The sequence below is a fragment of the Penicillium waksmanii genome, assembly GCF_028829765.1.
Source record: "Penicillium waksmanii strain IBT 27052 chromosome Unknown utg000002l:1.0-3326099.0:1.0-3328782.0, whole genome shotgun sequence".
Taxonomy (NCBI): Eukaryota; Fungi; Ascomycota; class Eurotiomycetes; order Eurotiales; family Aspergillaceae; genus Penicillium; species Penicillium waksmanii.
Genome location: NW_026643249.1, coordinates 2490896 through 2512558, shown reverse-complemented (window position 1 = coordinate 2512558; position 21663 = coordinate 2490896). Strand labels below are relative to the sequence as shown.

The following is a 21663-nucleotide window of genomic DNA, read 5'->3' as shown; positions in this document are numbered from 1 at the left end:
GAGCCAGTTCAACTTCAATTTATCTCTTCCGAGGTCATCCGTTCACATTACTCTCAATCTCAGGCTATTCTACCACATACTCTCATCCGCAATCCATTTCGCCATCTTCTCCCTCTTTAACGTCTCAAGATCCCACTCCACCCCTTCAAGCTTATCCACACCAGCAATCCATACATAAGTAACAGCAACAACTTCCTTCCCCCCTTCAAGTCCACATTGAGCACCACTACCCCCCGAGTCAACCACACCACTCAATACATCCTTCAAGCTATCCTGACCATTTTCATTCCCATCACTCCGCAACGTCCGAACAGTAACCTCCTCCTTGCGATACGGATCTCCCTCGAAAAGATCCAGTCGGTAGATATCTCCGTCCGTAAGACCGGAGACTAAGGTGCCCAGCACAGAAGCCTCGGCATTGGTATTGGCATTGGCATTGGCATCGCCTACCATAGATTCCGATTTCGCAGCCACGATCGCGGGATAACTATGATTCCGGACGCGATGACGCTTGAACCCGTGTAAGATTGCGGGTTGGAATCTCAGTAGCTCTTTTTGCCAGGGTTCTGGGTCTGGACGGCCGTAGATGACGCGGTATAGGATTTGGGGGGCCATTAGGGTTCCTGGTTTTTGTTAAGTGAGGGTTCAAGTTTGTAGGGGGGTGCTGGAGTGCGCTGGAGTGGACTTACCGTAGAAGAAACATACGTGGTCGCCCATTTTGTGAGAGGGGGTTTGTATCCCTGCTATGTTTTCAAGGTGATGAACAAGTTTAAATTCAAGTTGACTCACGGGGCGAGGTTGTAGATGTTAGCATGGTTGATTATCATCGGTTGTCGTTGGACTGCGGGGTTGTTCAGATTTCCAAGGATCGCCGGGTAGTTTAACGTGTCCGAGTCTGTTCGTAGTACTACTCCAGTACTACTCAATTCTAGAATGATAGAGGTGAGAAGCCTAGTAGTTGAATCAGTCGATCTAATTCTCGAAATATATGCATTTCTGCTAGTATTTATTTTGAAATCATAGTCTCACTAAAAGCAAGTTATAAACACTGTGCCTACTTATTGTGGGCCCTCGCGAGGCCTAAGAGAGTTCCTAACTTCCTCAGTAATGGGGTCTTTCCCATCGAAAGCGTACTTTGCGCGCCTCTCAGAGGTCCATGTTGTCATATCTAGCTTATCACCACCGACCGAACCTGACGCGAATCCAGCAATCGACATGCTGAAGTTGCGTTCATAATCCTTCAGGGCCTTGGCCCAGTTCCAAGGGTCATTCTTCTTAGAGTCAGGCGCAGGAAGCTTAACCTTCTCAGCCCGCGGTACCACAACTCCCTTGAGGGAGTCCAGGTTTCCTGGATTCGGGAGGGAAATATTATATTTCATGGCATAAGCCATGATAATACTTCCCAATCGACGAGTTCCAGCAGATTCATCCAAGACCTCAAATATCGAGCTGGGATCTTCTGAAAGTCGTAGCCAGAGCGCCATCATATGGCCAAGATCCTTAATCTCGGAATCCGGTTTCAGAACTGAGTTTCGCTCCAGTGTAGCGAGCATGGTCAAGAACATGGTCTTGATAAGCCGAGAAATTGCTTTCGCGCCTTCCCCATCGTCGATTCTATTTTTGATGGGGGTCCTTCGCATTAAATAATGTGTTGGGAGGGATAGGGGCAAGGTTTCATAAACTTACTGCATCATTGCATCGGCGGAACCATGACGGATGAATAGACCCAGCGCTTCGCAGAGTGCCCACTGCTCTTTCCAATCGCTCTTCGCCAGGTCAAAGTCCAGCATGAAATTCTCAACAAGCTCCAGGGTACCGTACCCATAGTGATCGTTGAATGTGTACATTGCGAGCTCGTCTGGGTCGCGGGTTATACCAAGACGTTGGGCCGACGCACACTTTTCAAATCCAGCGTGGGTGATAATCCAAGTATGATCTGAGCTTTTGACCAAGGGCTTCGCGCCAAGGAAAGTATTCGGATTCGGATGACCCTCCTTGGATTCTCAATTAGATGGGTTTATCTTTTCGTTGTTCAGGGGGGGGGGCTAAAAAACACACCTCATCTTCGTCTTCGTCTTCGTCTTCATCCTCGTCTTCAGATTCCTCACCCCCATCCCAAGGGGTGCTTTTGGATCCGTAGTGCAATGGAGCTATAGATACGTATTCAAAAGCCTTGGCAGGGTCCTCCCAAAGTTTGGCCCACGCGATATCCGCATCTGCAGTCGTAGACCCGGGGGTCAGGCGTGCGTTACGGGTGAGTTTAAGCTCGAAGGGAGAGGTGTCCTGGCCAGATCTGGCTCGTTTCTGGGTTTCCGCAGACTGCGCTACTTCTGTGGATTTTCTCTTGGGTGGCATGGTGATGACAGTAATAGTGGTAGTGGAAGAAACAAGTACCTAGCGCAAACAAATGGTACTGCCCGTAGTTATAGCCCCTGAGACTTCAAAGCTCTGAATGATATTATGCTATGCATACTCCCAGAGCCTACCCTATTACTGACGCGTCGTTATCTTATCGGACGCGTTCTGTTTTTTTTTTTTTTTCTCTGGATTGGACACGTCCATTATGACGTTAAGTTGTGGGGTATGTACATTCGGTCACTTGGGACTCAAGTCGAGCAATATACTGTAGCATATGTGAATAAATTGGCAGCCTGGACTGTTGGCAACATTGGAACTCAATGCGTTAACTATAGTACGCCAATGTGGAGTAATAAATACTCGGTTTTCCTGATTCGCAGTTGATGCATATTGGCTGAACATACACGAATACGTCAAAATTTCCCAGGTGGGTTAGTCTGATTTTCATTCAGGGATTGATCTGCAAATTAGGTCGATTTGGGCAACAGTACGGAGTACGAGGTTGAACTTTTCAATTTTAATTGGAGATAATACATTCATTGGCCGTATATTTAGAAAAATCCTGGTTTGGATCTTGGGGCTTTGGAATTACCATAAAAAAGGGCATGTCTAAGCTTGAATAAAACCCGTTTCGCAGGATTAGATTCGGATTCTTTCCATCAGGATCTACTATTAATTGAAATACTGGGCTAAGTTGAACGATTCTTTATATTAGAAAATTGTCAACGTTCCTCATTTAAAAATCGCATAGATAACACATGGCAGCTCTGGGCATTCCGCGAGTTTAATATTAGAAATTATTATCTATCACTCTGTCTTTTTGGTTCTTCGCTCTAGTAAGCAATCTGCCGACAGACACCTACAAATTTCAAGGGGCTCCGTATATATCAAATTTATCCAGCAGCCTATGGTGTAGTCTTGAATTACTCCGTACTTAGAAAGTTCTAACTTGATATAATGTGGCGGGGTCTTCTGACGAATGTGGACCCTTGAGCTTCCGACATGGTTCCAGCCAGTTCTCAGTTCCGGAAACCTTTTATGCACTTTACTCCAGGGGGTCATGAAAAGCAAAGGCAATACATTTGAAGTAAAAAGTTAAAACGAATACGCCTATGAGTATCCACATGTAGGCGCACTCATATAAAAGGGTCCTTAAATCGTCATCTTCCGGGGCTCAACCCATTCAATTGACAACTCACGAACGCCTCGATCTTTTTTCCAGGATGCGGGGTCTTTCTTTCTCAATCTTATGGCTGTTGGCACATGAAGTGGTTGCCTCTGGCCTGCAATGCAAATGCGTAAGGCTTTTTTCCTCACTTTTGACAACAACGTGCGAATACTCACCTAGAGATAGGTACCCTCCGAGCCCTGCTGGCCGTCTGACGCCGAGTGGACCTCCCTCAATGAAACAGTCTCCGGTAATCTGATCAAGACAGCACCTCCCGGCTCCGTCTGCTATGCAAATGAGCCTAACTACAATGAATCTGCCTGCGAGGCTCTGCGAAAGGAATGGGTTGACTCCCAATACCACTCTTCCAACCCGGTTACAGTTTCGGATCCATTTTGGTCTAACAGTAGCTGCACCCCGATATACCCCAATGGCACGAGTCTCTCTGGTGATCCCCTTGCCGGAGAGAAAGGGTGCTCTTTGGGATATCTGTCCCCCTACGTTGTGAATGCGACTGCCGCAGAGCATGTGCAGGGGGCTTTGCACTTCGCAAAGAAGCACAATTTGAGGCTCAATGTCAAAAACACTGGCCACAACCCAGAAAAAAGGTATGCCACCCCGGCAATACTCTGGAATAATAAGTACTAATTGCCCATCGTCTAGTTCGGCTTATGGAAGTTTGTCGTATGTACCTCCACCACGCACAAAAGAGACGTTGTTTGACCGAGAAATCTAGGATTTGGACGCATCACATGAAGAATATCAGACTCCACCATTCTTTTAAGCCCTCGAAATGCGACCTTGCTGAAAGTCACCGGGCTGCAACTGTTGGTGCTGGGGCCCAGGGTGGTCAAATCCTTGATTTTCTAGCGAAGCACAACCTGACAACTGTCGCTGGATCAAGCCTGGTACGAATTTGCCAGAAAATATCATCATATCCCATTTTCACTAAGCAATACTAGGATGTCGGTATTACTGGGTGGTCCATGGGTGGCGGCCATGGCGTTATGAGCGGATTCTACGGCATGGGAGCTGATAATATCATCGAGGCCAGCATTGTCACCCCTCAGGGCGATCTCGTCATTGCCAACGAATGCCAACACAGCGACCTATTTTGGGCCATTCGCGGAGGCGGAGGTGGCAGCTTTGGCGTTGTCCTGGCTCTCACTCTCAAGACCTACTCTATGCCTTCTCTATCGGTAGCTAACGTACAGATGAGCGCTCGAAATGGGACATCTTCCACAACGTGGTGGAGGATAATTGCCAGCATTCATCAAGAGATAGTCAAGCTCCAGGATGCTGGTGTTATGGGCTATTATACTGCAAGTGGACCACCTTACAGTTTCCAGTATACCATGTTCCAGCCGAATACGACCAACACGAGCTCGATCGATCGCCTGATTGCTCCCCTCAAGAAGCATCTTGACGCGCATAATGAAAGCGCGAAGTCCTCCTCGTTTACTACTTGGGTGCGTAAATGGGTTTCTATCGAGAAGCTGTATCCGACAGGAAATGATACTGGTACAAGTCGTGGAGTCAGGGCGACTCGTCTTCTGCCGCGGAAGGCCGTCGAAGATGCAGATATGTTTTCGAAGACACTTAGACTTATTGGAGACCGAAGCGAAAGCTTGCCGGTAAGGCATTTCCTTTACTGTGCCCAATATACGATGAAACCACTAACATTGACTAAAAGCATGGGGTCACTAACCCTTCTCTTTCGGGGACTATGACGATCAGTCACAAGAAAGTCGACAGTGCCTTGAATCCGGCCTGGCGAGAAGCTGCAATTCATTTGATCAGCAGTGTATCATGGGATGACCAGCTATCTGACTCCGATGCTGAGAAGGCAATTTCTACCGTGACCAATGAGACCGGCTATGCTCTGCGACAGCTCGCCCCAGACTCCGGAGCATACTATAATGAGGTATACCCGATCTTTCCATGTCTTATATCTGTAAAATAAAACGCTGACTCCGGCCCAGGCCAATACCTATGAGCCCAACTGGCAATGGGCATTTTGGGGCCACAACTACCCCCGGATCCTGTCGATCAAGCAGAAGTATGACCCGGAGAGTCTGCTGTGGTGCCACCACTGCGTCGGAAGTGAGCCTTTCGCGCAGCAGGATAATGGCTCTCTTTGTCATGTTTTCTAAATGGCTAGCTCAGGAATCCTTTTTTGTATAGGAGAACATACTAGTTGTACATTTTTTGAAACTTCAATTCTAGCAACTTTGAAATCTTTCAAGTCTGAGGTTGATTGTTAAAGGATCCTCAACACTCCTAGTAAGAAAGAGATGATCAATGTCCCTAATTTTCCACATCGTGTATCTATTTTTTTAGTACATCCCCGCCGGCCCAAGCCACGCATTCAACATCTCCTCAATCGTAACATCTTGAAGATTCAGCCAAGGAAACCCAGCATCAGGCTCATCCGGATCATAAATATTATTATCAGAAATCCCACTCGCAAACACAATCCCATTATTATTCTCCCCAGCACTATCCGAGTGTGCAAGTCGATACTGCGCCTCAAACCACTCACCAAGGTGCTGTAGCCACTCTTTGTAAAAGAAAATTTCGTGCTGATCCCATTTCTCCCCTTTGCATTCCTGGTCAATTGTGTTCATGCGTTGAATAAGTTTTTGTATTTCGCCGCGCATGTTCAATGCTTCTCGCAGTCCCATTACTTGATCGTGATGTCGAACGGTTGGCTCCAACGACGCTAGGACCAGTTTGCATGAAGCTGCAACGCAGAATCCAATACTTGTCCATTGGGAGTAACTGAATTTCTTCTCAATGCCTACTGGTAGCTCGTAATACCAGTCTAAACATTGTTTCGCGGCTGCGAGACCGTGGCAAAGAGCATCGACTCGTATTAGGGCTGCGGATTGGTCAATGGATATGGTGGATGCTGGGAATACGTCGAAAACGACGGTTTGGTGGAGATGGATCTCAAACGTGTGTGACTGTATGCCGATGGTCACTAGTCGAGTGTTAGAAACCGGATCTACCGGGCAAATGATACATTGAAGGATCAACTTACAGTCACGGTCAAGTGCCGTATTAATAGGAAAATGAGCTTTGCACTCTTGCGCATCACTTTGAAGAGAACGGACTATGGCTTCTATATCTGCGGGCCTGGCTTGGCTTTCACTGAAACCTCGCCTAACGAGAGAATCAATTCGCTCAAGCATATGTTGAAGCCGAACCTGGCCTAACAAATATCGATCGGCGGGGAATTCGCATTCTTGCGACAATTTTTCGGCGCAGGACTCTATGAACTGCGACCAAGGCATTGTACCGGTCCGCTGACTTATGACGGTGTGACTAGAAATCGTATTGGAATTAAGTAAGACACGAGATTTTCACGTCCTAAAACTGACTGCGAAATAGAGAAAGGAAAACTCACGTGGAATCGAGGAAAAAATATCCAATTAACGCTCTCATTTCCTGATTTTGCGTGGAAATCGATTTCGCTGGTGGTTCTGGACACTCCATGATATCGAGTCTTTCTCTTAACGCTCGCAATTTAGTCGGTTGATCCATTCGAAACTCCCTAATTATACTATTTGCAAGGTGCAGGTACACCGAAAATCGCATTAGATGAATCTTTTTCTTAGTTCTGTCTGTTGGTCAGTAGTTGTAAATCATATTCAAGACACAGGCACCTTGTGTGGGACATGAGCATACCCTGCTATCGTAACAAGCAACCCTTGCAACAAATCGAGAGGCTGTGGGTGCTCTCCTCGTAAAACCGGACCCCCAAGGTAAGCGACGGAAACTTCCTCGAGAGCCAGATGGAGTGGGACATCCTGAAACGAGGAGACTAATAGAATAGAAAGCAGAAGGAACGGTTTCTCCGATCTGAGATCCTGGCTCGTGATCTCTCTTGGAAGCTGCACATAAGGAAAGTAGGGCGTTGTATCGTGAAATCTGTCTAGCAGGCGATTTGCTTCATCGTGGGTGATTAATCCCTTCCCGATCACATCGCACGGATGTCGACTACTATTAGGGTCGGAGCTCTGGCTTTGTGGAGACGGCGGCGTCTTTTGCGGGCTCGCGAGAGGTCCATGATTTATTTGACCCAGAATTTGATCCACTTTGTCTTCAAGCACGCCTATTCGACTGCATTAAGATGCGCGGTCAGTTTGGCTAATCATTCAGATCTGCTTGGACAGGAGTTGTGCATACGTTGCCCGCTTCCTGGGATTACGAGCCTTTGTTGGGCGGAAATAACAATCTTTATGCAAACGTAGACACCTTTCAAATATGAAATAAATTAGATTTGTCGTGTACAGTAGTAAAAATAGAAGCAGCAGTAGAAGCGGACGTCGGAATATTCTTACCGATCGCAGCTTTGGGCAGGAGACGCACGCGAGCACCTAATTTTAGCTCGAACACAGTGCTCGCAGGTCTTGACCCGCCCTAAACTATCCGATTCCGATACTGACATCGTGAGTAATTGGAAATGCAAGAGTCGGAGGGCAGCGGATACGGCGTGGACTTTAAGTGTCCGTCGGAGTCGGAGTAAGATTGGATGACTCGTCGGTCCGCGGAGTCGGAATTGCTCGCAAAGTCCGTATCTTGGCATGGCCCCGCCAAGACGTAATCGTAAGCCAGAAGTATACACAAGCCAATCGTAGCTCTGCATTCAATTGGTTCCCTCAAAATCGTAGGCTCGGAGATAGCTCAGCCTTAAGATGACAACTCGAGTTTTCATTTAGGTACTCGTAGGTCGGACGGAGATGACACAGCCTCATGGGTTGACTTTAGGCACGAGTTTTGTTTTGGTTCAGAGTCAGATTGTAGTCAGATTGTATAAAGAGAATGAGGGTTGCCGTAAAGATGTAGGATGTTAAGTTATAGACTAATCTAGCCCTATATTTCTATCCACCATTGTCTTTCATTTTTTTATCTCATTGTCCCGACTACAAAAAAGACAAAGCTGCCAGTGCGCTCAATATGTCAGAAATCAACCCCGACGACTGCACCTTGGCCACTTGCCCAATTGACTTGGCCTATATCAATTACCAACCTAACTTAGCGGCAAATATCCTCTTCTTGGCTATTTTCGGTTTATTTCTCGTCGGACAGCTTGCCATCGGATCTTGGTATCGAACATGGACTTACATGGTCGCCATGTCAGCAGGACTTATCCTGGAAGTACTGGGCTATATCGGACGAATCATGATGCACAGCAACCCATTTGAATTCAATGCATTCCTTCTGTACGTGCCAGTGACCTCGACTCCAGCCCTCAGACTTCTTTTCTACCTTTCAAAAGAAAAGCCACGCTAATCAAATCATCTCGTTCCTAGATACCTCATCTGTCTAACGATTGCCCCGGCCTTCTTCACGGCAGCCATCTACATTTGCCTAGGAAGAATCGTCATTATCTACGGCGAAAACATTTCCAGAATTCGCCCACGCACATACACAATCATCTTCGTAACTTGCGACATAATCGCTTTAATCCTCCAAGCGGCCGGCGGCGCCATCACAGCCATGGCCGACTCCGACCAACAAGACCTAAGCGATATGGGCGTCAATATTATGATCGCAGGATTGGCATTCCAGGTCGCATCTTTGACGCTGTTTATCGCGATGGCCTCGGAATTCGCTCTGCGGGTACGCAAAGCTCCGGAAGAAATGCGGAATGCATTTACTGCGTCTATCCGGTGTGGCTGGAAGTGGAGGGCATTCCTTTTTAGTGAGTTCATATCATGTCCTGAGAACTAGGTACTCGAGTAGATCCAGCTAACACGATGCCAGGTCTTGCGGCTGCCGTTCTCACGATTTTCATCCGGTCTTGCTTCCGTGTTGCTGAGTTGAAAGGTGGATTTGATAGTGATTTGGCGAATGATGAAATTATTCTGATGGTTCTGGAGAGTGCCATGATTACCATTGCGTGCTTTTGTATGACGGCTGTGCAGCCGGCATTCGTCATGGGCCGGCGATGGGGTAATCTCAGCGCAAAGTCTGCCCCTGAGGAAGCGACTTCAACCAAAGCCTCGTTTGCTTCTTCGGGTTATGAGATGAACTTGATCAGTGTGCCTAGGTATGGCCACAGTTAAGATGACACGAAAAAGGTGCTAGTAAGAAGGGCCGGCATATTCATGGACAAGATAGAATATTATATTATAAGCGAGGCTTTTTGGCATTATGATTGGTTTTGATATCGGCGTTATGTTTCATCTGAACATTTGTTACCGGAATTCATACTTTGATCTGCTGGTAACCCATGTTAGCATACCGAGGATAAACCCATATAGTAGTAGTGAGCAATGTATCGGTCCCAAAGTTAAGATATCAAACAAGTCTCTCTGGTAAATAAGCCTCCGAATGGTCTAATGGTATTGGCCTTAACCATTCGGGGGAAAGAGTGAGGAGGCTTTGAAGAGGCGCACAGGGACCGATGCGTGCCTACCTTGTCTTTTTGCTTTTTTCCAGGTCAAAAGGTCAAAACCAGGACAAGGTATTCATTTAATTTATTTTGGGTCCTTTCCCTTTTTACTTCGTTTGTTGTTGTGCATCTACCTAGTCCATCGCGCGTCCAATGTATCCGTTTGTATAAGCCCCACCTTACACTGAGCGGGTAATCTACAGCGTCACAGGACTAAGAGTTTGCATGAATTCCAGCGATAGGGAGTCTATTGCAATCCCGTATTAAAGTAGTAGTCTCCGAGTCAAGACTTTCTGTTATCTGACAAAAGAAAAGTTTCGTCAAGAACCTTTTTTTTAGGAATGTAGTAGATGTTAGTAGTTAGTATATATCGCCACATGGAGCCAATTCCAGGATGATATGTGTCAAAACAGGTACAGATCATACCCTAGCTGCTCAATTGAATATAGCCCAGCCCACCAAAGAACTTGAAACCTGCTATTGACTCGGAATGAACAATAAACCAAATATTCATATTTCTATGTACCCTAAAAATAACGAAGTGCTCAGATCCAATAGTTCCCGAGGCCGCCCCGGCCGCCAGGGCCCCATAGATCGCTTATCGATAAGCCAAACACGCCCAGCTGGCTTCATCGCCCTGCCTTCACCTGGGAACTCCGCCGACTCAACACCTCCGAGTTTCCACGCGCAATGCATTCCTCCCTCAACCGCGCGCAGGCCGTCTTCGGCTTCTTCACCACCGTCGCCCTGGTGGTCGCCGGACTGGCCGCGCTATCGACCCTCTTCTTCCCCACAGATGCCACAACAGCCTCCGTACAGCTGAAGAACGTCCAAGTGTAAGTGCAGCCAGCAAACACACGAGCCAAAGAACAAAACAAAACAGAGAGGCGAGCCAAGAAAGACAGCGGGAGAAAGATATCGGAGCTAGATCCCTCACACAAGACAAGACATAACATAACGCTAACGCATAACATATGAAAACAACAGCGTCAAAGGCCGACCACACTACTACTCCACAAAACGAGAAGAATACGCCCAAATCCGCTTCGACCTTGACGCAGACCTCTCCCCGCTTTATAACTGGAACACAAAACAAGTCTTCGTCTACGTTTACGCAAGCTACTCCTCCTCCGACAACCCGGACAGCTCCCTCCGACAATCAGAAGCCGTTATCTGGGACGCTATCATCCCCGCGCCCCCATCACCATACTCCTTCGACGCATTGAAGGAAAAGGTTTTACCGCATTTACCGGCTTCGATAACCGGTTCGGCTGGAAAGAAGGCTAAGCGGAGCTCGAAGGCCAGCGCCAAGAAGAATCAGAACAAGAAAGTCGATGAGCAGCCGGGCGTTCTGAGACTACGCGGTCAAAAGGCTAAGTATCAGATTAGTGATATTACGGGGCGTCTTGCGGGGCGTCAGAATGTTACGTTGGCTGTTGGGTGGAATGTTCAGCCTTGGGTTGGGGCGCTTTGGTGGGCTCCTGCTACCGGGGCGGTGCCGAGGACGGAGGGGAATGTTGGGAGGAGTGAGGCTTTTGAGTTTCCCGCGTTGAAGCAGAAGAAGAGTGAGGCTGGGAAGGAGGGTGCGGCGACTGCGGGTGCAGGTGCGGGTGCGGGTGCGGCGTGATGGGATGGGGTCGTGGTGTATTTACATCTACCTAAGAACTTGATGTTATCTCTTTGTTTTTTACTAGGCTGGGATGGCATTGGCTGTACTAGTGTATTCAATGCCTTTTGTTTTGTTCTTTCAGGAAGTCGATATCAAGACTCGAATACAAAATCCCTCCCGGTTTCAAGTTCAAGTTTTTTAGATTCAAGTTTGTTCTTGGGACAATGATATTAAGCTTCGGGTTCATTTAATTTCAGTATTGATAATGCGATCGCTTGGCCAAAATCAGCCCATGTCATCTCATCGGGGTGCTGCGCCGCTCCGTAGAACACCGTTTGACACTAGGTATGAGCGGAACCAGAAAGACTATTTAAGATATGAACATAAACACGGTCGCTGAGAACAGAATAGACGCGCCATGGCCGGGGGTATATCAGGAATTCATTCGCCAATGAGCTCTGCGGTGGACCGGGGTAGCCCTAAATGGTACCATAGGTCTGCTGAGCGTATGGCTGAGCGGATGGCTGAGCGTATGGCTGAGCGGATGGTTGAGCGTATGGCTGAGCGTATGGCTGAGCGTGCGGCTGAGCGTGCGGCTGAGCGTGTGGCTGAACGTGATCATGGCCGTGACCGTGACCGTGGCCTCCATTCTGGATGCGATCCGAGTAGACGCCAGGAGCCGGACGCTGCGAGGCTCGGGTCAAGGGATCCCGGTCGCGACGCTGGTAGTAGACGTATTCGAGGTAGAATGCATGGATGTGGCCTGGGAAGTACCTAGAGAGAGAAATGATGGTTAGATCCAGATTCACGGTCGCGGATCGTAGGGTCAGGGTGGAGCTTTGTTTGGAACTTACCCAAGGATCGTGAGGAGGACGTTGATCCAGAAGTCAACGCCACAGCCAGAGATGAGGAAAACGCCAAGAGGAGGGACTGGATGGTGTGTTAGCGGTGGAAGATATGGGACGTCCCCTCGCGTGGCGTCAAGGGGGTTGCCCTTGCCCACGCTGAGAAATGGAGGGACGGTGTCTCATCAAAAGTCCCTGGTCTGCAGAGTAGAAGAGGAGAGACGTACTGAAGATAGTGATGATAATCAAACACAGCATGGAACAGGCACCTGCCATGGTGGAAGGTGGAAATAGTGGGGTAGGATGGTTGTTGGTTTGTTGGTATGTTGGTACTAGTGGTAGCTAGTGAGAGAGGTCGGGTTTGCGAGTGCGTTTGCTGTTGGAGAAGAGGTCGGTGGTGGCCAGGAAGCTGAGGAGGAGGATGGTGAAGAGGAGAAGAAAGATATAAATAGGGATCAAGTCGTCCTTGGCAGAATTAAGACGTTTCATGATCGGCAGTAGACGTCAGCACCGATCATGATCTCTGGAGTGGGTTGAGTGGGTTGATTGGGTTGATTCACAGAGTATCCAATCTCAACGAGGGAGAACCCGCTGGTAGGGCTGGGCCTGACGTCATTCGGGTCAGTGGGGGGAGCTACCACCAGCTAAACTCCCAGTTTACCAGCACAAACATGGCCAGGCATGGTCAGGGAGTACATCGATGGTGGCTTGGATGGGATATGCAGGTTTTCACACAAAAAGTACCCTCACACAGCATCAATCGCCGCCCGAGTGGTCACCTGCTCGTTCTTGTTGCCTAGCTTGGAAATCTGCAAAAATGCATCCACCCCATAACCCTCCAAGCTATGAAGCTCGAGACTGCCCGCCCAATACTCAGCATAGACCCGACTCATAGGCAATCCCATCCCCAACCGGAGATTCGGGTGCCGCGATGTCAAAGTATCCAGCGACCCCTCATGCCAGGTCTCACGATCATGCTTTCGCTCCCGCTCCGACACCTTGAGCTCCTGCATAGTCGCAGCCATGGCGGGCACCTTGCCTAGATTCTCCAGCCTTGTCTGCGTGCGCGGTCCCTTACTGAAAGACCACAAATAAGGAAGAATTTCCTGGGGGATGCCGCCGCCCTGGTCCGATATGCGCATGATCACGTGTTGTGGGGTTTCGCAGACAAGAACCTCGATGGGTGGCGGCGGTGACGACGAGTCGTGGTATTTCTCGACGACCGCTTGCACCGAGTTTCGCAAGAGCTCGCCGATGATATACTCCAGGTGACTGAGTATATAGGGGAAGGTGGCCTCCACATGGCCCCGGACGTTGATGGCGGGGATCTGGGCGGATTCGGAGGTTTGTCGCATCAGTTCCTGCGCGACTTTCCCGCATCGATCCACTACTTCCTTTGCTTTGCATTTGAGGAATACTTCGCCGACGAAATCTGCGTTCATGTCGGTTCGCTCGTGCGAGTCTGGAAAGTGCCATGGTGAGTTGAAGGTATCGGTGAGGGCGAGGTGTTGCTCGGCAATGACTCGGCGAGAGATCCTCTGTTGATGAAGGTGTAAGGTGTCAGTGTCAGTGTCATTTAGAAAGAGAGGCCCTTATTTTTCGATCTCGAAGAGTGGGGAAGGGAAACCTACCGCTCGCAGTAGAGTGTTCATAAAACGGTCCATATCGTCCGGTGGCATGAGTTCTTGGCATTCCAGCACCCCCATGGCGAGATTGGGGATGATGACCAGGTGCTCTTTGAGCGTCTGGCGGAGAATATCGCAGAAACGGTCATTATCGTCGAGGCTGCATATTTCGGGCACGACTCGGAACCGCTCAAAGGCTTTATAGTACAATTCGTAGACTAGGGACAGGTGCGGGTTGGACACGATCACGTAGGGGAGCTGCTGGATATCACGGAGGCGATGCGCAAGGCTATAATTACCGGAAAGGGGTTTACATTAGCCACTGGCCTCCTCGCCGAAATTCTTGTACAGCGTGCAGGGTGGGGTGGGGGAAGCTGCGTGCTGACGCTGCTGCCGCTGCGGCCGCGGCTGCGGCTGGATCGTGACATACCGGGTGGGCAGCTCGGTCCGCACATAATTTGCGGAGCTGATGAGACGCGGTTCGGTCAAGGTACGGCCAAAAAAGGTCAACTGGCGAAGACTTATGGGGCGGATCTGGCGTTCAACCCATCTGTTTCAGGTGCGGGCAAGGTCAGCATTGGGGCACACGATCAGATCAGAGCTCTCCGAGTCATCATACTCGTCTAAGGCGGAGACGGGTCGCCAGGGTGGGGGACCGGCGGAATAGAAGCGCGGCTTAGGAGCACATCGTGAAAGCCTTTCAGCTGAGCGACTTAGCAGCATTGTGCTCCATGTAGTGAGAAGTAGAGGAAGTAAGAATCATGAGACAAGGTTGGCTGGTGTGGTGTGGTGGTGGTGGTGGTGGTGGTGCCGGTGACCGTTTTCAAGCATGTGCTTGGGCGGTGAGTGGTGAGTGAGTACAGTGATGGTTATTGAGTGAATAGTGAATAGTATTCTGTATTTAGCATTTAGTATTTAGTATTAAATATAAATTAAGTATAATCTCATGAATACAAGTGTATAGAAGTAAATCAATAAAATGGTACAGTATGTTGTATGGCCCTACAAGAGCAATCACTAGTATTAAGTTACTAAATTACTAAACTACTATGGTCGCGTATACTTTGGGGACTTGAAGAATCTGATCTGATGGGACCCTGAACCTTAGGACGTATGAATGACTAGTAAGGGAATTAAGATTACAATCAAAAAATAAAAATATTTGAGTTGAAAGTAAATTAATTTAAGCTCAAGGCAAAATATTACGCCCATAGCCAGTACTAGTATAACCTCCCACCACCACTAGGCTGACACTGACCAACAGCACATGCTTAACAATGAACCCCAAACCCACGAATCAAGGTGAAAGTCACCAACATCAAAGAACATATCCATTTGGGACAAGTTTCAGAAGATCCAGAATCGAGTCCACTAGATTTTTATTTTTATTTTTATTTTTCCAACCCTGTTTACCCTGTTTACCCTGTTTACCCTGTTTACCCTACTACCACCACTCCCTCTTTGTTGCCTGCCGAGCATTCGAGGGCTCCGCCACCGCTAGCTCCGGTCCTCGTCAGTCTGCGGGTTCAGAAGAATTTCAAGTTCCTCCCGACAACGCCCCGGGCCCTTCTTGAGCCTCCTCTTCCTCCCACTTTCTTCACCACCTCTCTCCTCACCATTTCGAACAGGTGCCTTCCGGCTGGACGGGAGGGCCCCTTTCGCTATGGAAAACGTGCGTTGCCGACCGTGCCCCTCTGTGTGTCGTCATTGCAGATCTAACCGTTGTTCAGCTCGCGGAGAACGATATGCTCGTCGATGAGTACGACCAATACCCCAATGAGAAGACCACCGATGTCGTTGTCTCGAGTCCCGGCTCCGACGAGCCCACTCCTCCCTCCGCCGCCGACCGTACGTTCCTATCCAACTCCTCCTCCCCTCCCGTGGGGACCACGAGCGAGCGAGAATCCCAATCCCAACCCCTACCCCGGCCAGTGGAATCATGCCTGGATGCGATCAGTGGCCTTTCCAGCAGCCCCTCTTTTCCCTTTCATGACCACTCTGCTTGTTGTGATCCTGCGCAGATCCCAGAGAATGTAGCTGACCTGTCTTCGTCCGGTCCGTTAGATGAAGCCATGATGGCTCGAGTGCTCCCCAAGAACCCCGATCATGAAGCGGTAGAAGAAGTCCACAATACATGGCATATCCAGGATTGGAGGAAGCTAGAGAAAAAGATCCATGGCCCCGTTTTCAAGTGCGGCGGGACCCCTTGGTGAGTAATAATCATTGATATCTTTGTCTTTGCCAGTGCGGTACGCCACTGAATCATGCCATGCATGTGCTGACCTGAGAGTCCAGGCGCATTCTCTTTTACCCCTACGGCAACAACGCCGAACACGCTTCCTTCTATCTGGAGCACGCCTGGGATGGCGAGCCTCCCGAGAATTGGTATGCCTGCGCGCAGTTCGCCTTGGTTCTGTCGAACGTGAAAGACCCGTCGATCTACGTGTCCCATGGTAAATATACCCCGAGAAACTACTTTTACCAGCGGATTTGGACCCGTCGCTAATCTTCCTCTTTCTTCTCTCACCTTTAGTTGCGACTCACCGATTCACCGCTGAGGAGGGAGACTGGGGGTTTACCCGCTTCTATGATCTTCGAAGTCTCTTCAATGAGGCCTGGGAAAACAAGGGCGTCCCACTGGTCCAGGATGATGAGGCGAATATCACCGCCTACGTTCGCGTTGTCAAGGACCCGACCGGTGTCCTCTGGCATAACTTCCAGAAGTGAGTCAATGATCTTATCTTATTCCTTCAATCGCCAATAGCTTGGTCCTAATTTCACTCACAGTTACGATTCCAAGAAGGAGACTGGCATGGTTGGACTGAAGAACCAGGGTGCTACTTGCTACCTGAACTCACTCATCCAGTCGCTCTATTTCACCAACGCTTTCCGCAAAGCTGTGTACCAAATCCCCACTGACGAGGATGCCTCGCGGGAGAACAGCGCCTGGACTCTTCAGAGACTCTTTTATAACTTGCAAACTAGTGATTTCGCCGTCTCCACGACAGAGCTGACCACGTCGTTTGGCTGGGACTCGCGTCAGGCTTTCGAGCAACAGGATGTCCAGGAGCTTTCCCGAAAGCTCATGGAACGTTTGGAGGAGAGGATGAAGGGCACTGTCTCCGAAAAGGCACTACCTCAACTGTTTGTTGGAAAAACAAAGACCTATATCTCTTGCATCAACGTTGACTACGAGTCCTCCCGCGTGGAAGACTTTTGGGATATCCAACTGAATGTGCGCGGTAACAAGACCCTGGATGACAGTTTCCGAGATTACATTCAGGTGGAAACACTCGAGGGCGAGAACAAGTACGATGCTGGTCCCCCCCTATGGCCTGCAAGACGCCAAGAAGGGTGTCATTTTTGAAAGCTTCCCCCCTGTCCTGCACCTTCACCTCAAACGATTTGAATATGACCTCAACCTCCTGACCATGATGAAAGTCAACGACCGACATGTTTTCCCGATGGAATTTGATGCTGCCCCTTACCTGTCTGAAAATGCCGACAAGTCCGAGCCATGGACTTATGAGTTGCACGGTGTACTTGTTCACAGCGGTGGCTTGGACGCTGGTCACTACTACGCTTTCTTGAAACCCACCAAGGATGGTGACTGGTATCGATTCGACGATGACCGTGTGAACCGTGTTACGGAGAAGGAAGTGCTGGAAGAAAACTACGGCGGCGAATACGAGAATGCGAATGGCGGAGTGCGTCAACCTTATACGCGCACGTATTCGACCAAGCGTTCAATGAACGCCTACATGTTGGTTTACGTCCGAAAGACGAGATCGGACGACGTACTTCTTCCAATTGAAAAGGATGACGTACCTTCTCACATCGGTATGATCTACAATGAACTCTAATGCCTTTTCTTTTTTTAAAGGAGCTCACTAACATTTCATAGCTTCCCGCATGGCCGAGGACAAAGCGGAGATGCTTCGCAAGAAGAAGGAGAGAGACGAGGCTCACCTCTATATGAATGTTGGCGTCATAAACGAGCAGACTTTCCAGTCACACCACGGATTCGACTTGTTCAGTCCAGAGTCGCAAGATGACGACCCAGCCTTGCCTGCGCAATACCGTGTCCTGCGGACCAAGAAGATCAGCGAATTCGCAAAGGATATCGCGGAGGAGCGCGGTCTCAACGAAGAATCAATCCGATTCTGGGCCATGGTCAATCGCCAAAACAAGACAGCTCGCCCTGATCAAGTCATTCGCGATTCGGATCTTACTGTGGAGGAAGCCTACACCAAATACGGTACAAAGGGACACTTTTTCAGACTCTGGATGGAGGTTGTAGCGCCTGGTCCTGATGGCCAACTGGCCCCTTCGGAAGAAGACACAGTCCTAGTTTTCCTGAAGAATTTCGATGTCGTCACTCAGACATTGTCTGGCGTCGGCGCTGTCTACGTTCGCAAGAACCAAAAGGTGTCGGAGCTGGCATCCCCTATCCTCGAGAGAATGAAGTGGCCCGCGGGTACAGAATTCACACTGTATGAAGAGATCAAGCATAACATGATCGACCTGATGAAACCCAAGCAGACCTTCCTACAGTCCGAGATTCAAGACGGTGACATTATCACCTTCCAGCGCGCATTGAAGGAGTCCGAGATTCCCGCCACGGCGCTTTATACCGATGCCAGGGAATTCTACGACCATCTTCTCAACCGCATGGACGTTTCATTCGCTCCCATTAGGAATGGCGAGGGCGGTGAATTCTCTCTGACGCTGAACCGGAAGATGAATTACGATCAGGTGTCAAAGAAGGTTGGCGAGTATCTGCAAGTGGAGCCGACTCATCTGCGGTTCGCGCCTGTGATGGCAACTAGTGGTAAACCCAAGGCGTTCTTGAAGCGGTCCAACACCTCAACCCTGAACCAAATTCTCAGCGGCCAATACGGAGCCTACGGCTACTCCATGCATCGAAACGATGCTCTCTACTACGAGGTTTTGGACATGAGCCTCAGCGACTACGAGAGTAAGAAGAGCTTAAAGGTGACATTACTTCCCGAGGGAATCACGAAGGAGGAAATTGTCGAGGTCTTGGTGTCTCGCAATGGAACCGTCGCCGAGCTTCTGGAATCGCTCCAGAAGAAGGCCAATCTCGACGATGAAACCACTCGCGATCTGAGAATCCTCGAGGTGCACAGCGGGAAAATCTATAAGGTGCTGCGTGAAGACGCCAATGTCGCAGCTATCAACGAGTACTCCACACTTTACGCCGAAAGGATCCCTGCCGAAGAGCTTAACCTCGAGACCGACGACCGGGTTATTGGAGCCTTCAACTTCGACAAGGAGCCTACTCGTACTCACGGCGTCCCTTTCAAATTTGTTGTCAAGCAGGTTCGAAATCCCATCCCCTTACTTTTGCTTCGATGTAACTTGTTACTAACATGATAAAATAGGGTGAGATTTTCAAAGAGACCAAGGAACGCCTGTCTAAGCGGACCGGCATCAAGGGCAAGCCTTTCGAGAAGATCAAGTTTGCTGTTGTGCCGCGCGCTTCCTTCTCGACCCCTAAATATCTTGAAGATGGTATGAATTTATCCTCCCTTTTCATACTACCACGAAGGGAAAAAAAAAAAAAAAAAACTAACAAACGTGACCAGACGACATCCTCTCCGACATGGCGGGTTCTGATGACTACCTTGGGCTCGACCATATCAGCAACAAATCTCGAAGCTTCTGGTCCAAGAGCGAGAGTTTCTCCATTCGATAAAGTGATTAGCGGCGCAGCGGGGGGTTTCTGTAGGAGGGCTTGATGCTGCAAATTCGGTACATGAGCAGTGACAGCCTGATGCGATGTTTATGTTTTCTTTTCCATTTTTTCCTTCTTCCCTTCACTTCTTCAATCATCCCATTTTTTGTCTTTTTTCCTGTCTCTCTTCCTTTCCACCTTTTATCCCAAACCCGTGTTAAGATCGAATTGGTATTTTAGTATTTTCCATAGTTGGAGTAGAGAGGATACAAACGCAAAATGCAAATGCAAATGCAGTTTCATGTTGTTTGAGTGTAAACAGTGCAAACAATGCAAACACCAACTGGCCCGATGGGAACTCCTGACAACACGCGATTGTCTCCATCTCCGTAGACCACCCCAACATCACATCACAACTGCCAATATGCGGTTCGCTCTCCTAGCCGGTCTGGCCTCCCTGGTCTCCTCCGTTTCCGCAACTGCCTTGACATACCGGCTTGAGGCGAACGAGAAAGCATGCTTCTACACCAACATTGAGCAGGCCAATGCCAAGGTGGCATTCTACTTTGCGGTTCGTTTCGTCCCCTTAGCTTAGCTTCTCCTCGTGATCTATTTCCTATTGCTATTCAATTCGGCACTGCAATTGATTGATTGATTCGATCTAACTCTCACTCTTCATTAGGTTCAATCTGGCGGCTCCTTCGATGTCGATTACTCCGTGACTGCGCCGGGCGGCAAGATCGTCCTGGATGGAACGAAGGAACGACAGGGTGACCACGTCTTCACTGCCCAGAGCCACGGCGAATACTCTTTCTGCTTCAACAATGAGATGTCTACTTTCGCTGAGAAGATGGTTGACTTTGAAATCGCTGTATGTGGTCCTAGCCCTGGTCCCAGTCCCAGTCCTGGCCCTTTTCCCCGCGAAACCAACACCCCAAAACAAACCCGCCTCCGCATCAATTCTCTCCCTTGTCCAAACAAACTTTCCAAAAGTTTACTTGACTTACATTATTCAATTCTGCGCCCTCTAGGTCGAAAACGAATCCCGCGCCCAACTCCCCTCCCGCCAAGGCGCCTCCCCAGAACAAACCTCCAACCTGGAAGAATCAATCTACAAACTCTCCGCACAGGTGTCCACCATCTCCCGAAACCAGAAATACTTCCGCACGCGCGAGAATCGCAATTTCAGCACCGTTCGCAGTACCGAGCGTCGCATCTTCAACTTTAGTGTCATCGAGGGTCTGATGATGGTGTCCATGGCCGCGTTGCAGGTCTTTGTTGTGCGCTTCTTTTTCCAGGGCGCGAGAAAGGGTATGTTACCTTGTCTATACTACCTTCAGAAATGGAGGGGATGGAAGGGGGAGGAAATTTTGGCAATGTACAGCATTGGCTTTTTCCTCCTTCTCCTCTTCTTTTTTCCCCTTCTCCCTTTTCAGTGGACGGCCTCGCTAACAAATAACTTCCAATAGGTTACGTGTGATGAGCATGAGAACGAGCATGAAGTCTATACGATGCATATTTCACTTTTAATTTTCCTAAATCCAAAATCTTTGGCGTCGTTCCAATGTATCAGTTTAATCAGTATCAGTTTTGCCATAGGCTAGAAATCGCATGCCCATTGGTTCGAAAACAGGTTTCATGTCTTTGTCTCTCCCTCTTCACTACTACATGTACTACCTTAATTTAGGGAAGTCACTACTCCATACTTTATACTTTCGGACATACACAATCCACAGCCAGCTCTTTCCTTTGCGTCAATTGCCACCTCGTATGATGCGAGCGACGAAGGTGCGTACTGTAGCAGGTTTCTGCGACGCCGGGGACGAGGTTGTGGATGCGGTCTAGGTGGCGATGGCGATGATACTAACACCTTCGTAGGAATGAATTGCACATCCTGATGCGCTAGTACGAGACAACATTGTACTCGTAGGTGGGCGATCGGGTCACGCATTGCCTC

General features: G+C 49.0%; 11 protein-coding genes across 11 annotated transcripts; 5 read left to right on the top strand and 6 right to left on the bottom strand.

Moving 5' to 3' along the window:
- Positions 1–69: 69 nt before the first annotated feature.
- Positions 70–717, bottom strand: N7481_002629 (gamma-glutamylcyclotransferase family protein; the record flags this gene model as incomplete). Its single annotated transcript, XM_057261848.1, has 2 exons — positions 70–623; positions 690–717. 2 exons carry the CDS (start codon positions 715–717, stop codon positions 70–72), a joined length of 582 nt encoding a protein of 193 aa, XP_057126780.1.
- Positions 718–1058: 341 nt separating this feature from the next.
- On the bottom strand, positions 1059–2355 carry N7481_002628 (uncharacterized protein; the record flags this gene model as incomplete). Its single annotated transcript, XM_057261847.1, has 3 exons — positions 1059–1614; positions 1687–1994; positions 2059–2355. 3 exons carry the CDS (start codon positions 2353–2355, stop codon positions 1059–1061), a joined length of 1161 nt encoding a protein of 386 aa, XP_057126779.1.
- A 1226-nt stretch (positions 2356–3581) lies between these two features.
- N7481_002627 (FAD-dependent oxidoreductase) lies at positions 3582–5679 on the top strand (the record flags this gene model as incomplete). The annotated part of the gene is made up of 7 exons (XM_057261846.1): positions 3582–3656; positions 3713–4134; positions 4190–4210; positions 4263–4434; positions 4489–5160; positions 5220–5450; positions 5509–5679. 7 exons carry the CDS (start codon positions 3582–3584, stop codon positions 5677–5679), a joined length of 1764 nt encoding a protein of 587 aa, XP_057126778.1.
- Positions 5680–5862: 183 nt separating this feature from the next.
- Positions 5863–7126, bottom strand: N7481_002626 (uncharacterized protein; the record flags this gene model as incomplete). The annotated part of the gene is made up of 3 exons (XM_057261845.1): positions 5863–6509; positions 6570–6853; positions 6936–7126. The coding sequence occupies 3 exons, from the start codon at positions 7124–7126 to the stop codon at positions 5863–5865; spliced, it is 1122 nt and encodes a 373-aa protein (XP_057126777.1).
- Positions 7127–7179: 53 nt separating this feature from the next.
- Positions 7180–7979, bottom strand: N7481_002625 (uncharacterized protein; the record flags this gene model as incomplete). The annotated part of the gene is made up of 3 exons (XM_057261844.1): positions 7180–7651; positions 7718–7786; positions 7873–7979. The coding sequence occupies 3 exons, from the start codon at positions 7977–7979 to the stop codon at positions 7180–7182; spliced, it is 648 nt and encodes a 215-aa protein (XP_057126776.1).
- A 509-nt stretch (positions 7980–8488) lies between these two features.
- N7481_002624 (RTA1 domain-containing protein) lies at positions 8489–9582 on the top strand (the record flags this gene model as incomplete). The annotated part of the gene is made up of 3 exons (XM_057261843.1): positions 8489–8754; positions 8845–9236; positions 9299–9582. Coding segments are annotated over 3 exons (942 nt in total), but the record flags the coding sequence as incomplete, so codon positions are not given.
- A 1037-nt stretch (positions 9583–10619) lies between these two features.
- Positions 10620–11556, top strand: N7481_002623 (signal peptidase complex subunit SPC3; the record flags this gene model as incomplete). The annotated part of the gene is made up of 2 exons (XM_057261842.1): positions 10620–10765; positions 10917–11556. 2 exons carry the CDS (start codon positions 10620–10622, stop codon positions 11554–11556), a joined length of 786 nt encoding a protein of 261 aa, XP_057126774.1.
- A 423-nt stretch (positions 11557–11979) lies between these two features.
- N7481_002622 (YqaE/Pmp3 family membrane protein) lies at positions 11980–12659 on the bottom strand (the record flags this gene model as incomplete). Its single annotated transcript, XM_057261841.1, has 4 exons — positions 11980–12017; positions 12176–12312; positions 12393–12468; positions 12611–12659. The coding sequence occupies 4 exons, from the start codon at positions 12657–12659 to the stop codon at positions 11980–11982; spliced, it is 300 nt and encodes a 99-aa protein (XP_057126773.1).
- Positions 12660–13129: 470 nt separating this feature from the next.
- Positions 13130–14731, bottom strand: N7481_002621 (protein kinase PKP2; the record flags this gene model as incomplete). Its single annotated transcript, XM_057261840.1, has 4 exons — positions 13130–13921; positions 14015–14297; positions 14439–14542; positions 14597–14731. 4 exons carry the CDS (start codon positions 14729–14731, stop codon positions 13130–13132), a joined length of 1314 nt encoding a protein of 437 aa, XP_057126772.1.
- Positions 14732–15671: 940 nt separating this feature from the next.
- On the top strand, positions 15672–19727 carry N7481_002620 (ubiquitin-specific protease UBP15; the record flags this gene model as incomplete). The annotated part of the gene is made up of 9 exons (XM_057261839.1): positions 15672–15680; positions 15739–16217; positions 16304–16461; positions 16542–16731; positions 16796–17317; positions 17379–17848; positions 17913–19351; positions 19414–19543; positions 19618–19727. The coding sequence occupies 9 exons, from the start codon at positions 15672–15674 to the stop codon at positions 19725–19727; spliced, it is 3507 nt and encodes a 1168-aa protein (XP_057126771.1).
- A 403-nt stretch (positions 19728–20130) lies between these two features.
- Positions 20131–21186, top strand: N7481_002619 (p24 family protein; the record flags this gene model as incomplete). The annotated part of the gene is made up of 4 exons (XM_057261838.1): positions 20131–20277; positions 20389–20577; positions 20738–21017; positions 21176–21186. The coding sequence occupies 4 exons, from the start codon at positions 20131–20133 to the stop codon at positions 21184–21186; spliced, it is 627 nt and encodes a 208-aa protein (XP_057126770.1).
- Between the last annotated feature and the right edge of the window lie 477 nt (positions 21187–21663).